At 45.2% G+C, this 17,857-nt stretch overlaps 1 protein-coding gene across 2 annotated transcripts in view; it reads left to right on the top strand.

Moving 5' to 3' along the window:
- LOC135899059 (uncharacterized) overlaps positions 1-9,465 on the top strand; it is a 52,635-nt gene extending 43,170 nt beyond the window's left edge. For both annotated transcript variants that reach the window (XM_065428306.2, XM_070522395.1), the window contains 2 exons: positions 7,311-7,361; positions 9,186-9,465. In XM_065428306.2, coding sequence (XP_065284378.1) covers positions 7,311-7,361; positions 9,186-9,242 — 108 coding nt within the window. In that variant the 3' untranslated portion in view covers positions 9,243-9,465. The remainder of the gene's footprint in view (positions 1-7,310; positions 7,362-9,185) is intronic.
- The last annotated feature ends 8,392 nt before the right edge of the window (positions 9,466-17,857 follow it).

Consider the following 17,857-nt stretch of genomic DNA (forward strand, 5'->3'; position numbering starts at 1 on the left):
AGCAGCGCTAACTCTTTCAATTCGTTCCTCAATGTTGGGTATCGGGTACAGCTGATCCCTAGTGATCGCATTTAACTTCCTGTAGTCAACACACGGACGAGGGTCCTTGTTAGGGGTTTCTACGAGTATTAGCGGTGACGTGTAGTCACTCTCAGCGGGCTCAATAACTCCCAACTCTAGCATGCGCTGTATCTCTGCCTCCATAATCTCTCTCTGTCTTGGAGACACCCTGTAAGGTTTTGATCTTACTGGTTCGGCAGAGGTCAGCTCAATTTCATGCGTTATCAGTTCGGTTCTACCCGGCCGATCGCTGAATCTGTCGAGATATTCCCCTAACACCCCTTTTAGCTCATCTAGCTGCTCGGGTCTTAGAGCATGCGAGCTTACCGAGTGTTCTACTACTTCTTCTAGGCCGATTTCAGAGTTGGAGGTTGCCCTATCCTCCTTAAACTTGGTACCAATGCCATCCGGCTCTTTGACAGTATAGTTAACGACTCCGCTCCGCTCTACATACGGCTTCATCAAATTACAGTGATATATCCTCACTTCCTTCCTGCGACCGGGCATTCTCAAAGCATAGTTAGTTTCTGAAAGTTTGTGCAACACTTTAACGGGCCCGTCCCAGTGAACTTCAAGCTTGTTCTTTCTTGAAGGTTTGAGGATCATTACCTGGTCTCCGGCGTTAAACGTACGAAGCCTCGCATTCCTGTCGTAATAGAATTTGGCGTTCTTTTGAGCTAGTGCCATGTTCTTTCCGACTAGTTCTTGGGTTGCGCTTAGCCGTTCCAGTAAATTTAGCACGTATTCAACCACGGTTGGACTCTCCCCTCTTTCCTCCCACATCTCTCTTAACATTCTCAGTGGAGACCGGAGTGTCCTCCCATACACTAGTTCTGCTGGTGAGAACCCTGTCGCCTCATGTGGAACCGTTCGCAAAGCAAACAAAGTTGCCGGCAGACAGGTCTCCCAGTCCTCCTTGTGCTCGTAACAGAGCGCACGCAAAACTCGCTTAAGCACCGAATGCCACCTCTCTACACTGTTTGACTGAGGGTGATAGACAGAACTGTGTATTAACTTTACCCCGCACTTTTGCAAGAATGTGGAAGTCAGTGCGCTCGTGAATACTGACCCTTGATCTGCCTGAATTTCGGCTGGAAACCCAACTCGTGCAAACACTGTCAAAAGCGCGTCTACTACTTCAGTGGAGCTGAGCTCTTTCAAAGGGATTGCTTCTGGAAACTTGGTGGCCGGACACAGCATGGTAAACAAGTACCTGTAGCCTGATTTTGTTTTTGGAAGAGGCCCTACCGTGTCTATTACAAGTCGTCTGAAAGGCTCTGTTATTAAGGGCACTACCTTCAGTGGAGCTTTCCAAGTCTCTCCTGGTTTACCAGAACGCTGGCAGGCGTCGCATGATCTTACAAAGTTTTCTACATCTTTGAAACAGCCAGGCCAGTAGTATTCCATAAGCAATCTTTCCTTTGATTTGTTTATGCCTAGGTGGCCGGACCACCCATTTCCATGACAAAGACTCAAAAGGTCCTCCCTATACTTAGTAGGTATGACTAACTGATCTAAAATCCTACCCTTTCGATCTCTGTAATGCCGATACAACAATCCTCCTTTCTCATGTATCGTTACGTTGCGCCTAGCAATGCCTTCTTTAGCTGTGTCCCGTAATTTAGCTAAGCTCTCATCATTCTTTTGCTCAGCTGCCAGTGACTCTCTATCCACGCGTAAGAGTTGATCAAAGTTCTTTGAGGCCGGTGATAATAACGACCCTGTCTCGCTTGGGAGCGCGTCTGCATGCTCTTCCTGCAGGCTAGAACTCTGACACTCTAGTGCTACGCTCTCATTGAGCTGGTCAACTGGCAGGCTCTCCTCAACTGTTCTTTTGTCCGTCGGGCCTAGCTCGGATTCGGGTATTGAAGCTATCCCCTTTTCTGCTTCAGCTGGAGGAGCTTGAGCATTTTCAGCCGAAAGCGCCGCGATCTTACGAGCTTGGCCTCTGGTCAATGCCTGTACTATGCCCTCTCCCAGTTTGAGCCCTCTGTCACGCAGTAACTGATTCGAACGATTCGAAAAGATGTAGGGATACTGCAGTGACAAAAATTTGGAAACTGCAGCCTCAGTCTCTAGCTCCCCGAATGGTCCACTGATTTTGACTTTGGCCATGGGCAGACACACGCTGTGTTCTTCTACAACCTGTTTTATCCATGCTACTTCTCCGGTGAAGTCCTCTACCATCACGTAAGACGGATGGACAATGTCCAGCGTGGCGGCACTGTCTCTTAGCACTCGGCATGGTTTTCCATTAACTTGCAGGTCGTGGAGATATGGACTTAAAAGTTCCATATTCTCATCCTTTTCCTCCACGTAGGAAAAAACTACGCTTGGCTTCTCGCAGTTTACAGCTATATGTCCCAGTTTGTGGCATTTGTAACAGCGAATTGGTCTGACAGATTCGAATTTTCTTTTCTGTTCTTTTTGTGCGGTTTCTCCGTTAACTTTCTCCTCGCTCTTTTCTGCGGGCTTTTCCGCCATGTCTACAGGCTCGGATCGTCTAGCTTGCGCACCCTTTTTGAACGGAAATGGCTTCCGCGGTCCATTTCGACCGTCCCAGTTTCCCTCCTCGGCGTTCAACTTTCTACGGGTTGCGTACTCTTCGGCTAATTCAGCCGCCCTTTCCACAGTGTTTACATTACCTCTATCTTGCACCCACAGTTTCACAGCTTGGGGAATGGTTTTGTAAAACTGCTCTAGACACATGCATTCAATGATCATGTCTCTGCTGTCGTACGCTTCCGCGCTTTTAAGCCACTCGACTAGGTTGGCCTTTAAGCTATATGCAAACTCCGGATAGCCCTCGCTATCTTTCTTGCCTGTGCTCCTAAACCTTTGCCGAAAAGCTTCGGCTGAAAGGCGGTATTTCTTCAGGAGACTAGCCTTAACTTTTGCATAATCATATGCATCCTGCACACTCAGTCTGGCGATTACTTCCGCTGCCTCACACGGCAACATAGACAGCAACCGCTGTGGCCATGTACTCGGGCCGAAGTTCATCTTTTCGCAAGTCCTTTCAAAATTGCATAGGAACAAGCCTATGTCGGTCCCGACCTCATATGGCTTTAATAGCCTGTCCATGTGGTACGATTCTGCCTCACTTGATCGACCCAGAGCTCCTTCACTTCCTTGAGACAACTCCAAACGTCTGTTTTCAAGTTCAAGTTGCATTTTTGTTATCTCGCGATCTTTATCGCGTTCCTCTCTCTCTCGTTTTTCTCTGTCTCGTTCTTCTCTTTCTTTTTCCCGTTTCTCTCTCTTTTTGAGAAGTTCCAATCCCATTTCAATATCTTGCTCACTGGCCTGATTGGAAATTAGCTCCAATAATTCCGATTTGAGCATTTCCTTGCGTACATCTAGGCCCAGTTCCTCACCAACAATCAACAACTCGTCTCTCAGCAGTGTCCTTAACTCCATGACTGCTGCTTTACTGCCTTGATTCTGCTCTCTAAATCTAGCTAGGAAAACACAACCTAGCTAACACACAACAATCTAGCTTCCCTACTGTTCTAAACAGAACAACCACAAAATGAAGCCTAGAGAGTCAAAGCAAAAACCAAGCACCCACCACAGATACAGCACCATGTCGCAAAGTCCATCCCACCGCTGCCACCAGTTGTCAGGATTGGGGGCTCAATCCCTTCGTCCGTGGTCCTTTGCCAAGATTGGAGTACGGCATGAATTCGAAGGTAGCTGGCCCATGCCGTCGTCCAACTTATTTACGCTGAGATCGTTGATGAAGTGAAGAACTGCTTCTCATCGAGAACGAGGAAAAAGGGGTTTATTTACAGAAAATTAACTCAGTCTAACATGACTGTTTGAGAAAAATAGTATTAGTCCAACAGGACTGCATGAGAGAAGTGAACCAGTCTAACATGACTGCTCAAGAGAAGTGTGTCCAACAATCGCACAACCACAGTTTTTATACACTCGATCCGCTGGTCCTACGACGCGGCGGCTGTTCGTTTACACACCACCAACTCGCAGCTGCTCTGAAGACCAGTTTTCAGACACAAAGGCACACACATTCCGAAGCCCAAGCGACGGCGTTGAAGGTGGTGCCGTTCCGGAAAATCGACGCCGCTCGAGGGACGCTCGTTGTTTTGCAACATGCTGAACCGTGAGAGCGCAAAAATAAGACGTTCCCGCGGTAGCTTCTTCAGGCGTGTCAGATCAGCGCCGCGTTGAGGAACTCTGGAATCATTGTCCACACACCAAACTCGTCTTGTCACAATGTCGAAGCGGGCTGGAGGAAGGCGGCGGATTCCAGCGCAAAGGTCGCTTCTTTGAACGCCTCGCAGCTGCAGCGGCGGAGAGCGGGAGGTGCGCGTCTTGCACCCCTTGTCGTAATCGGGTGGCAAGGTGACAATCTTGTTGTGCAACCCGCCGTTCTTTACAGTTTGCGCATCCCTCCGCGTGCGACCAGCCGGAAATAGTGGTCGACTCAGCGCTTTAGTTATTGGTCAAATGCTCAAGCACTGCACACGAAAAACAAGAAGGAAAAGAAACAAAGAAAGAGAAACAAGGAAAGAATCACGGGCATTTACCAGACCGGCATATCAGCGAAAACGCTAAAAAATATTCCGGAGTGTAGAATCAGTATGCAGCAAAAGTAATGTGCCAGCTATCCACGGCTTACCTTGGGCATATGCTGCCAAGAAACTGGGATCTATCTAGCTATATTGTTCCGCACTGGAATTTTCTTCATCCGGTAGTTCTTTTTTTCCCAAGAAATTTAGTTTTTTTTTTCAGATCTCCTCGTAATCTACCCTTCAGTTATAATTTTTAGGACTTTCAAAAATGAAATGAAGTCCATAATTGCAGTGCTTTATTTCTATTGGTCGTTGCAATCCACCACTTGCCAGAGAGCTCGTAGCTGTATCGTTTGGCGCCGTTGGGCCACCCTGACTGTCCGAGCGCAACGGGAAGAATGCCCTCATGTTTATTGCGCAAGGCTTTATATACATGCCTGGATCGGGAGAGAGCAACACGCTCACTTGTAATGATCGGCACGTGTCGTGCATGCCGTAGCGATATTATGATACAGTAGCCTTATCAGAAGTAATTCTGTTATTTAGTCACAGTGTGCGATGTTACAAAGCCACACCACAATAACTGGACCATGTGCTTTTTTTCGGCATGTTTAGCATGCACAGGTACGGGGCACTAAACCATCACCAACGGAAGGGATGAGAGGTTATTGCGGTACCCGGCTGTTCTCGAGGTCGTTGCTTGGATTACAAGTCGCATTACACGGGTAGAATGAAAAACAAGACATTGTGGCAGGAACTATTGAAAACGATTATGAAAGTCAGCAATAGCTTTCTTGTGTAACCTGCTGCTTATCGCCATGCGAGCCATGCATGACAAAGCCTCATGGGCACATCAGCAGACGCGTGACGTGTCAATCTCCTTGCCAGCCCATATGCCGAATAATACCACGACACAATATGTCTTGTTGTGATAACAGCACTCTATTTGCACATGCGTAGCATCAGCCGCTATTTCTGTCATCCGTATTGAGCTTTTCCGGGCATCAAGGTTTAGTTCCCGGGAGTGCCACCGCGTGGCGTATTGACCTTAAACTTTTCAAATTTCCCGCTGTCACGTAGTGATCAAGTCAACAAAACAAAAATAAAAGAAATAAAAGCCATCCCTGATCGCCTAACTTCAATGCAAAGCTTGTCCCACCGGCGTTATCAGTGACCTCTATAAAGAGCAGCCGTTCGTTGGCTGGATATGATTTGTCATCCTGAGAGCCTTTAGTCGCGAAGAGGCATTCCCAGCGATGATTGATTAGGGGCTTTTCAAAGGCTTCCCCAACGGCAGCCACCTGTTTCTTTTTCGCTGCGGAGTCAACGGGCTAGGATAATCGTCGGAAGCAGTTCGCGGCAGCTTTAGCTCACGCCTAACTCCGATGTCGCCTATTCAAATATATGTTAAAGGTAGAAACGCTTTTCTGAAATAACCACTGGGCCGATTTTAATCAAATTTGTTGCATATAAGAGTTCATGTTAAATTCTAGTTATAGTTGAAGCAGAATTTCCAATAACTTCTAGATATCTTAAAGGGAATTTTCAAAAATTGGTACGCTTGAGAGAAATAGAAACACGAAGCTTAGAAATTCGCAGCTGTGCACCTCGAATAGATATTGCAGTCTTGTAAACTGCATAGACGAGGGCATCCAATGCGGACAAATTTGCTATGTCGATTTATATCTTCCGTCAAATTGTTACATTGTTTTGAAGGATTTCACAACAGTTGTACTCACAAATTAGTGGCATATTTGAGAGTTATGCATGATATATGAATTTCGTCCACTTTAGATGTACTTTTAGGTGCAATCGACAAAATTTTGATATCTTTTTTGATTGCTGAGTTAGGGTTTCGTTTTCTAAATATATGTGACTGACAAAAATTTCGCAACCAACAGTAGCTGTAATTTACCTTCTTCATTTAAATGCAACAAACGTCATCAAGTTTGGCGCTGTGGTCGCCGAGAAAAACGATTTCTCAATTTCCATGTTTTTAGACTGGAGGAACGAGCTAAAGCGTTCTCAAAAATTGCGCAGCGTCTACGAGAGACGCCGCCGTGGCCGGCTTTTGATTTTCACCGATCGGTTTCGTTGAGGTACGCCCTATTGAGGTACGCCCTAGCAATATTACTTTCCTCCCTGATGGGCTACCGCAAATCGAGAAACGATGTGCTTAGGTATCAAGATGGGCGCACGAACAAGTTGGTTTTGCACCATGGTGCAAAAGGTATGACACAATAATTGGGCGAAGTGTTTCTTTGTCGTCGTCCATTGTGGAAAATTCACGGGTTCTTACAGATGAGTCTGACTCATCATCGGTCATGTATTGACGGAAACCGGTACCGGATCTTGAGTAAACGCTGCCTTGCCGTACATCACATGAGTTGATGTTTCTCAGTTATCGTTTCTGTCCCGAACAGCAGTTTCAGCTGCTGTTCAATATAGTCCTCTGACTCTTTTGAGCAACAGCTGACACTGCTTTTCCCGTAAGTATTACAGCACGTTCATGTATCGCATAGTAAATACCACAATGCCCGTTCTTGTACAGCGTTCCTTGCCGCTCGTGTAAACGTTTGGCACAACTTACAGTATTGGGGTAAAATAAATAAAAGAACCAATCAGTATCATTTCGGATGGTCTGATTTTGGCGGTGTATAAGCTTTTTGGCTAACATAAGACGGAAATGAAAGCAAAAAAATTATTGTTTTTCAGATGATGGACCCTGTTACCGCAACGTTGATGTTTGCCTTTGCAATTGTGGAAGTGAGTAAACCTGAATGTCTTTAGCAAGCTCGAATTTATCTAAAGTGATATTGCGTATCCACATGAATGCAGTCCGAACGCTTAAGAAACCTGAAGATGTTCCTCGAGAAGGAAACTTCACTTACGGAAGTGCGTGATTTTTTTTACTCTAGGCAAGTGTGGGTAGAAAGAGGCACGCAGGACAAGTAAGATTTCTGCTACAATCAGGAACGTGCAAAATTTCACCCGAACAAATTTGTTTTCACTTTGACAGTTATGTGTCAAGCTATGAGATTCAAAATTTCAAGGAAACTAACGCTGATTTTTTAGTATTATTATCTGTAGTATAAACCGAATTTTTCTTGATGACAAGAAGTGCCCTTCAAGTAAGTGTCCTCTTTATCTTAAATGGCCCGATGACGTAACATAAACTACAGTGAGGACTTCTTTATAATGTGGGTTACCTACTCAATATTAAACTGTTTAGTTAGAAGATGATGAAATTATCAGTTAGTAATGATGAAATTATCATTTTAAGGCCGGGCGAGAAAACAAGGCTACGCAGACAGAAACACAACGGCACCTCCTTTTCTCAACTTAAGGCTTGACTTCAAGTAAACAGTGTATATAGCCTTTTTTCTTCAACAAAGCAACTGAAGATGAACTCGTATTAAGGTTTGGAAAATGTTTGAAGAAGCACTTAGTAGAGAGAGAAAATGAAAAGAGCGAACAGGTGAGCGCGTGCTTTTAATCAGGATTGATACTTTAACAACGCATGCGCATCACATTTGTATAGTGCTTGCGTTTATCGAGTGACTACTTTCTTCCTTGCGTCCAACTACCTCAGTTTTGTTAAACAAAGGCATAACGCCACACATGGGGCAGTGCGACGCTAGATAGTAAGTTGCACAAATTTTCAATGCCTACATTCTTTTACTAGGAAGTACCTGGCTTCACCACGTTGAGTTAAGAATTCGTGCTATGTTGTGTTTTTGTCTACGTAGCCCTCTATTGTTTCGCATTGCACAACACGACACCATTGCAACTTGCTCGTCTATCTATTTTGCTTCGAGGATGGATCTGCAGTGCACAAAGGCTTAATTACACCGTTATGAGTCTTATTACACGACCATAAGCTCCTTCGGAGGCAACTATTTATTAGCATCAGAAACACAGTTTAACCATATATTTTGCACCCTCCGCATCATCAAAAGCGTTCTGATGCTCGACGGCAAGGTTAAAAAAAAAGTATGGGCACCCCGCGCGCAATTTCTACAGAAGCATCAAAAATGAAAACATCAGCTAATACTGGTCCAGTATACATGTAATGCACTTATGCAGCCACTTGAATAATACAGACCTTAGGCAAAACATTGCAAAGAAACAATGAGAGATGTGTACCAGCCACATAGGAACATACTGGCACCGAGACCGAAGCCCCATATTTACGCCTTCCAACTCTCTTCACTAAATCACTTCGCACATGCTATTTCCATTTGCAGCAAAGGTATAATCATAAGCGTTTCAAGATGCATGCGACACATTCTAATCGTCATTATTTTAATTCGCACTGTGCCTTTGATGCGCTATCACGGCGCGCACAGTTGCATAAACTGCACTGGGAAGAGATAGTGAGGTAAACGAAGGGCTTTATTTTTTTTTCTTGGTGAGGACCATAGAAACGCGAGAAAACATAAAGCCAATGCCTATTTTTTTGTGTCGTTTTTACGAGGCTGTGTATTCGAAGAAAAAAAAAACGTTTTTGCGGAATTTGATGCAACACTTGTCGCGCAATAAGTTAAGGCAAGAAAAAAAAAGAAACGTTTCGCATGCTTCTATTTGCAGGCGTATTTCCTATCCTGCGCAGTCTTCTACCATAGAAAACTGGTCCGGGAGAATTGAGAAAGAAAGCTGCGCAATGAGAAGAGGCTGGAGTGCCGTTTTGGAGAATCACGATGCCTATGATAACCGCAAGCTTAATCTCTTCCCCTCGTATATCCTCCAACTTACTTTCTCATTTTCAGGTGTCTTAGAATCCAGCTTCGGTGGTTTATTATTTATTGCGATGGCATGTTCTAGATGTGCAAATAAAAGAAGTACTCTCTCTCTTTATGTATATATTGTACATACATATATATAGGTCACTTTCATATATGAAGCCAACAGACAATGTCACAACCCGAAATTTTTCCACTATATCCCCTAAATATGACCAAGGTGAAAAGTTTAGTTCATCAACGACTCCAGATGCATGTTGCACAACGAATGGAAATAGCAAAAAAAAACATATTTTCAATAAGTATTCTCAAGACTTCAGTGTAATCCACAAACATTAATGTTTCATCACACATTGCACATAGCAAGCTCCATGTTTCCTCGAAGTATTAACACGGTGTAACGTAAACTTTTCTAGGGACATTCTGACACATAGCGGATAACAGTCGTAAAACCACGGTCCCTATTTTTTTCTAGTAAAACAATAATTCCCAATTTTAGCACTCCGAATAAGATTTATCAAAGTTGGCCTAAAACCGATTTCTCATTGAAAATAACTCTTTCCTAAAGGTTCATAATACATTCAGACATCGCAAAAGTAATGAACGTTGTCCATCTTATGTGAGCAAGTGGTAAAGATATTTCATATTAATAATAATGCTGATATACGAATATGACGTGTGCTTTCTTTATGCTGAGCACCCAAGTGAAAACCAGCCTATTTAATACATTCCCGCCATGCGGCATTCAATGTGGGAAAGCTTATAGCTGTTTTTTAAAAGCTACGCTAACATAAATACGATAATGGCCCATCGCATCACGTTTCCCGCACGTATTGCCGTACAGAACTGAAGGCAACGACGACGGCGCTCTGTTTTGCGAGCGGTAGCTATGACGCTGACAGGACATCTACTCAATTATGTTGCGTTCAGAGAGGGGTGGCAGATTGAACTAGTTGTTGCAGCATTAATTTTGTTAGAAGAACGCGTGGCACGAAGCAGTATAACAGGATGACCATGCACATACAAGGGAGAAAGGCCCGACAGACATCTAGGATGGACACCGAGAGAGGGAGAGAGAGATGGGGTGGGAAAGGTAGGAACGTCCGCCAGAAGAGCTTCTGGTTTGCTGCTCTTCACTGGGGCAAGAGAAAAAGAAGACTGAAAGAATAGCGGACAAATAAAGAAAAGACGCAAAAAAAAACTAGAGGTTAGGAACGTGTTTCAGAACTGATTTAGTTTCTCTAATAGGCCACTGGAAGGTGAATACGCCAAGGGTGCCTCGACCGACTTGTGGAGTGACGCCTGCATAGACTGCAGTTCCAGTATCGTCTGCTCCGAAAGCAGCCGGTCTCCAAGACGGACCACCGTGGTCGCGAGTGACTGCATGTGTGCGCTGAACCGAGGACGACGGCGAAGTTCAGTAGATTGTTAACTTTCAGGTGGTGATCTCTAAACCGATTGTTTAGACATCCTCCTGCGTTTTGCTATATACAGTATGTAGATGCTTGCTTCCACCTGACAATGGCAGTTCATAAAAAAGATGTGCGTAAACAGGAAGTTGTAAAACAAGAAAAAAAACCTATCAAATCTTGCCAAACATGGTAGTGTGCGCTGCTATTTTCTTTCTTAGGCAAGCTACAGAGAACCACATAAAGAAGGAATCGCATAATACGTACATTAATATTTGTTGCTTTTGCCTACAAGTTTTGTTTTAATACACGTAATGCCGGCCTAACAGCATTTGTATAGCTAAGTTCGTTTCATGACACACTAAAGACTCTCTTTGCTATTACATGCGGCCGAGGGCGATTTCGCTCCTTTATATACGTTCGTGGTCGAGAAGAAGCCATTGTATCTGATAATAATTGCTAAAGGTTACCAGAAGAGATCGTGAACGTTTGGCTGCGCATCGACAAAATCCTGATTTCTTCCCGCTTTTCCTCCTTAGATATCACATCCGATTTTTAGCCCCTGAAATAAAAGGAGACATTAAAAAATCACCGCGGATGGACACCGCACAGATGGTTAACCAGTGAAGCTGTAACATGCGGCCCCAGTGTTTATCACTGGGTTAATCTCGACGGTTTATTAAATGACAGCTTCGTAGGCAGCCAGACCCTCGGTACGCAGTTGCTGCTTGCACTCTGCTGCACGAGCCTGTTCTTGCTGATGTAACCAACGCAAGGGTGGACACGGGACACTACTTAGACGACGAGCACAAGTGCTGACTTGCAACTCGTGTTTATTACAAAAAGGCATGCATTTACAAACTCGCGCACTTGATCCGAATGAGATACAATTGTGCAAGTAAACATGGTCACCACAAATAAACAAGAGTGCGCCAAGGCCGCGTCAAGGCCAAAGGCGGCTTCCCGCGTACAGACCCCAAGTAAGCGAATTCTTTAACAGACAACACTATACACGGTATGCTGACGCAGTTGTATTCCGCGACAGCCGCTGCCTCAATGATGAGTCTTGTGTTTTCATGCGCATTTCTTCCTAGTATTTCTGTTTTTTCAAAGAGTGAACGACATTTGCATGCATATATGCATCCCTTTTGTTGTTAGAAACGCCAGTTGGAAGCCAGCCCTTGTCCCTGTGGCCTTACTAGTGGGCTGTGTCCACTCTTGCGCTGGTTACATCAGCTTGAAATCGCAACAAGCCCGGTCTCACACTTAGCTCCTGTTCTTGTGCCCGGGCTACATTATCGGCATGGCGCAGACGAGTTCCTTCCCGGTCCTGCTCTTGGCCTTGCTTTCTCAGGAGTACGTATGACGCGTGGCCAACCCACTTTGGAGCCAGAGAGAAAGTGCTGAGCGCGCGTTGGGCTGTGACGGAGCGCAACAACGTCACTACTAGCGAGGCCAATCGCGCGCCTCTTTCTCTTTTTTCTTTCGCGCATGCGCATGGGGTTGCCCCGGAGGCGTTTTCAGCGTACGGGAGACAGACGGATGGATGGACTAATAGGCTAGCCACAGCCAGCTTCGCTGTAAAACCCGATAACAAGGCAGTTACGCATAACGCATGCGATGAGTTGATGAAAAAAATGTGCCTAAAGGGCTATAATACATGCATTCGTACGTAACCTCGCATGCGCGTTTTGTTATAATGTATCTCCCCTTTCGGAAAAAAGAAGTGTGTCGATGGCAGATATAGATGTACGACAGGACGGCAGGTTAAATTATGCGCCGTTTGTTAAGCATACTATACAACCTTTCTATACGTAATTTACAGGAAAGGAAAAATCTGAACATTGCTCCGAACATTGCCTATACACATTTGCGACCTTATTTACACGAGATGTGAAAAAAATTATTTGTTTAGTTCACGGGTCAACTGAGGCAAGCTATCTTGCCTCGTGTAACCCTTGAATATAGGCAGAAAACGAGTAATAAGTAATTACCTTCAGTGATTAGAAGAGATGTAAATCAGTATCATAACATTTCTACTATTTTCTTCTCCAGTTAACTTGTTATGATTTCTATATCTGCCATAAATGTTTTGCTACTAATTTTAGCCCTATGTACTTAGATTTAGGTGCACGTTAAACAGCCCCAGGTGGTCCAAATTATCGGAGACCTTCACTACGGCGTGCCTCATGATCAGATAGTGGTTTTGGCCACTAAAACTGCATAACTAAATTTTTACTAATAATATTGTTCGCATGCAACATAATAATTTGCATTGCTGAAAGGTGTTTTGCTTCGCACACGATATTTTTGTATTTGTTTATTATTATTACGTGCGACATGTAGCACATTTGAATCCCAGTTAGTGGTTTTGGAAACATTATATGTAACATTTCGTGAATCTTATACTGCAACCGTAGGTGCTTGAACTACCGAGAGGAAGCTGGGCTTTTGTCGCGTGTTGCGACACATCTTTGGCCCAATTTTCCTCGGTCTGCAGTGTGTGCTGTGAACCGAAATAAAAAGTATGTTGTTGTTGTTAAGCTACGAACGTTAAGCTTTTTTGAGAGATCACACCTGTTGTTACCCCAATTTCCACCGAATGTGAATTTGGTGCACATGCACAATTGCCCTAGGGTAGTTCGAAGCAGGAACTAACGGCGCAGTCATGCTTTCAAAGAATAGTTGAAGCAATTTTATGATTTGATAACATGCATTTAACTTCGCAGGCTGATTGGCTGTACCGTGTTCCCAGTTCTGCTACCAGTTCCCAGACTATTCTAGGGTACATCTCCATTTTATTTTCTACGTTTTTTACTATCTCTGTTATTTGCGTTTAATTCTTATTTAGAAGTTCAGATGCTATTGGCTCGTATTTTGCGCGGTCTCTCGCAAATGTTAAGGCTAAACGATTATGATCGCTGCCTAGACTATCTTTTCCATGTTCATCTATCATCACTTGGTCTAGTCGTTCGTAGACAGTTTCCAATAACAGGCCGCTGCTCCAAATCACGTAGATGCGTTTCGTTCAAGGCGTACACGCTAGTAGCTTCGTCAGTCAGCAGTGCCCGGGCCATCATGCGACGCCTGTCGACAGTATATGCAGCCAGTTGTCGCTCCATTGACCCAGAGATGGGCGGCAGGTACGAATCCCCACTTTGCAGTCACATTTGCCGGCGGCAGCGCGGTCGTCTCACTGATGCCATGTGAATACGCTAGGTCACGGCGGACCCAACGGCTGTCAAATCGACGCAAAACAAATGTCGATGATTACATGATCAGAACGAAAAAAATTGTTTCATGCTTGCAAAGGGAGGCCATGAAGTTTAGTCCGGCGCCTTCAGTGTAAATCATGCAGACAATGTATGTCAGTGGGCCTCAAGGGGAGCGGCTCGCTGATATAGCAGTGGAACTCACAGAATCATCACCACGCAAAATAGCGGCAGCGGAATGGGAATGAGCACCCGCCAGCCCTCGCTGGGTCGGCGTATTGACAACTGGTTACTGTATACTGTCGACAAGCACTGCATGCCCGGCCGCACTCTTGTCTCAATCGCAGCTTGCAAAGAAGCGGTGCCGCTCTGTGCCGCTGACAGTAGCGTGGGCCGCTTGCTTTCGCATTCGGGTTAGGTGTCACGGTGGCAGTACGGGTTCGGTCTATATTCGCTGAGCACGTGTATAAGCTCGAAGAAAAGCAGGCGCAAAACCAGGATTTGCGATGAAGCCTAGAAGAGCGACGTGGTCGCGGATGCTAAGAGCAAAGGTAACGCCACGGTCGTGCGGGGATGAAACTTCAAGAAAAGGGTGGTGCGTAGAAGGACACACTGCAGCCCGGTGGAGCACCCAATGTGGCTCTAACTTACTTTTCGCCATCTGCACTTCGTGCCTCGGTATGCAGCGCGCGTGAGCCGGCTCAACGGAAGGCCACCGCAGATATCACGATTTGCGCCGACGCCGAGAACCTCATTGCGCAGGTTGCGTGCAAGACCCATAAGCAATAGTATAAGGCTGCTGAAAAAAAACAACACATGGAAACGTCAAGCTGAAATTGACTGGAACAGGGAATAGGGCCCTAACGCTCTAACCGTGTTTTCCTCTTGCTTTTGGGTAAGATATCGCTTACATATTACCATTCTTTGTTACACCGAATAAAATCCTTGGCTGTTGTAATGTAAGGATTCCTTTCATTCGAGTCCATTCCTTCATCTCCCATCGCTCAAGACAAGCCGATACCTGCGACAACGAGGGGTTGGGGGGAGGGGGCAGCGTCACTCGGACCAGTGATGGTGCATGACAAGGAAAGGAAGTGGCCTCGAATCATTGCTTTAAAGGGGCCCTATTTCACTTTGAGACTATGGCAGCGGAAGAGTATTTTTCATGTTAGAGCGATTTGGGTAAAAAAAAAAATTATGCAGATCACACGCACTGTGGGAATCGATGTAAGGGAACCTTTCCGTGCTGGATGATTGGATTTACGATAATTAGCGGTGATGTTGAAGGCTAAAGCTTAATTTCTTCAACGTTTAGGCTAACACGAGAGTGCTGAGTTGATGTTAAACGTTACCTTGCGAGCACCACTGCTGTCTGCGTAGTACTCAGAACACACAGGGAGAGGTGTTTGCTAGAGGCGTTGTTGTTCGCCACATTTTATAACCTCTGAGAGGGTTGAGCGTTTTCATTTCGTCACATGGCGCGTCACATTGTGGCAGAAGTGTTAAACTTCAATTGGATTATGGGGCTGTACGTGCCGAAACCACACTCGGATTATGAGGCAAGCCGTAGTGGCGGACTCCGGATTAACTTTGACACCGTGATGTTCTTTAACGACTTCCAAAATCTAAGTGCGCGTGCGTTTTCCATTTCGACCCCGTGGAAATGCGGCTGCCGCGATTGGGATCAAATGCACGACCTCTAGCAATGCCATAGCCGCAAAGCCCACGCGACGGGCACATAAGTGTTGTTTTGAAGGTCGACCGATTCCGGGTAGTGTCTCCTGGACCCTGCGGTACGCTTTAATTAATGCGGTTATGCGTCTGCGCGCCATGCGTAAGTTGGCGCTTGACATATTTGCATGGAGTTTATTTTTCAGAAATAGCAGCAACGTACTGCACCGTACCTTGAACCTGCTTTAATTGGGTGCTAACCAACGCTGACGATCATCCGTTGAAGTCACCTTGTGCACAATCGAGGTGCGACATCGGTAACTACACTGGCAGCGTTGCTCTTGACTGCAGCGTTGTGAGACCCCTAATAGCTTCTTGGACGTTGTTATCAGCTGGGAAGTGGCAATATCATTCCCGCGAAATGATAAAATAATGTTCGATGGAACTCGAGCGCAACGCTATACCTTCTTACTGCTTTCACTGCTTCGCATCGAGGGCGAACTTGCTGTTATTCGTAATTTAAATGTTACTTTCTTGAAAAAAAAAACAATGCCGACTGTACCTCTGTCACCAACATTCCTCAGGGTCAAATGAATGTCTGTGTCCCATATTGCTGGGGCATTTATGCAGATATAAAACTCATCCGTACCCAATGAGCTATAGAAGAAATGTCTCATAACTGTGTGGGCGAATATATTTGAAAGACTAAATACGCACACATGTGCCAGCCTTTTGCGAGCCTACGTTTTGAGATGACAGGCCGTAATATCAAATAATGTTGTTACAGGTTAATAGCGGCAATTGCTCGCACACCTTCATTTGACAAATAACGCAACGAGGAGTATCAAAATGAAGTTTAGGTTGAGGCGTAACTTTATCTTTGCATGACAGAAGAAAGAGCAAATACACACTTTTCGGAAAAAGTAAAGAATATAAGTTAAGATATACGCTACAGAGCCCTATGTCCCATTATTTTTTATTACTTTCGCCTCCATAGCCTCCTACCCTCTCACTGGCAGGTACGATCGCACGTAGACCGGTGGTTGCACATCGCCAACGCGACAGATCCTCAATAAAGCGCGCTGAAATGGAACGTAGCATCAGTGTGAATCGGACTTCCTTTTGGGCAACTTGGTAAGGCCAGCTGAACGTGAATATTTGAAAAAAAAATACTGCAAAATGAAAGAAAAAATGACTGAGAAGTGCCCCCACCTCCTTTCACTCTCCTTAACCATGTGTTCTTTCTTTGTTCACGCTCATTTTTTCTTTACACCTTAAAGCCACATTTATCATCACTAATCAGCACTGTTAAAGTACCGGAGTAGGTAGTGCCGTCTCCGATGTGCTCCTATACCGATGCACCGTGCCACATGAACCATCTTCGTCTTTGATAAAACGTGTTGGAAATTTCTTTGAACTGCTCTGTTAACACTATGTAGGCACCCGCTACGGCGGCTTAGCGGCTGTGGTGTTGTGCTGCTAAGTACGAGGTCACCGAATCAAACCCCAGTCTCGGCGTCCGCAATTCAACGGGGACGAAAGGCAAAAACGCCTGTCTCCCTATAAATCGGGTGAGGTGAGAGATCCCCTGCTGGTAAAATTAATCCGCAGTCCCTCTCTAAGTCGTGCCTCATAATAAGGTCATGGTTTTGGCACGTAAAACCCTAGAATTCATGTACCACGTTGGCCTAGCTGAGTTTTGGAGCAACAAAGATGCGAAGCGAAAATGAAGGTGACGCAATATGAGGGGTTTAAGCACTGCATATGTTGACACGCTTTGATACCGCAAATCTTGTGGCGCATGTTGCCGTAGTTATACTGCCGTTGCATCACAAGTGGAGCAAAACTGCGGCACGCCATTATTTTGATTGTTCCCGTGGGAGAACGAAACTACATGGTAGTAGCGGTGTGATGCGGTATTGTATTTCCCTTTGTCGATGTCAAAGCTCTCTTAAATGTTTACGAGAGCATAACGCTTGCTTAGCGGCAGTGAGAACGAAGAACGGCGATTTTCGCGCGAACCCCAATATACTTCTCACCCCATTTTTTTTTTTGGGGGGGGGGGGGCAATCAAAATTTGAGTATCCAAAGAGCGCTTCAACTGAACAACAGCTCATTTGCTCACTGGACGCTACGTGTTTAGTTCATGGACCACCTCGGAGGGTTTATTCGCGGAGGACCACCTGTCGTTGATACTTTCACTTTTGTTTGATGTGGCAACTGGCGTG

The sequence above is a fragment of the Dermacentor albipictus genome, chromosome 7 (genome assembly GCF_038994185.2).
Source record: "Dermacentor albipictus isolate Rhodes 1998 colony chromosome 7, USDA_Dalb.pri_finalv2, whole genome shotgun sequence".
NCBI classification, from domain to species: Eukaryota; Metazoa; Arthropoda; class Arachnida; order Ixodida; family Ixodidae; genus Dermacentor; species Dermacentor albipictus.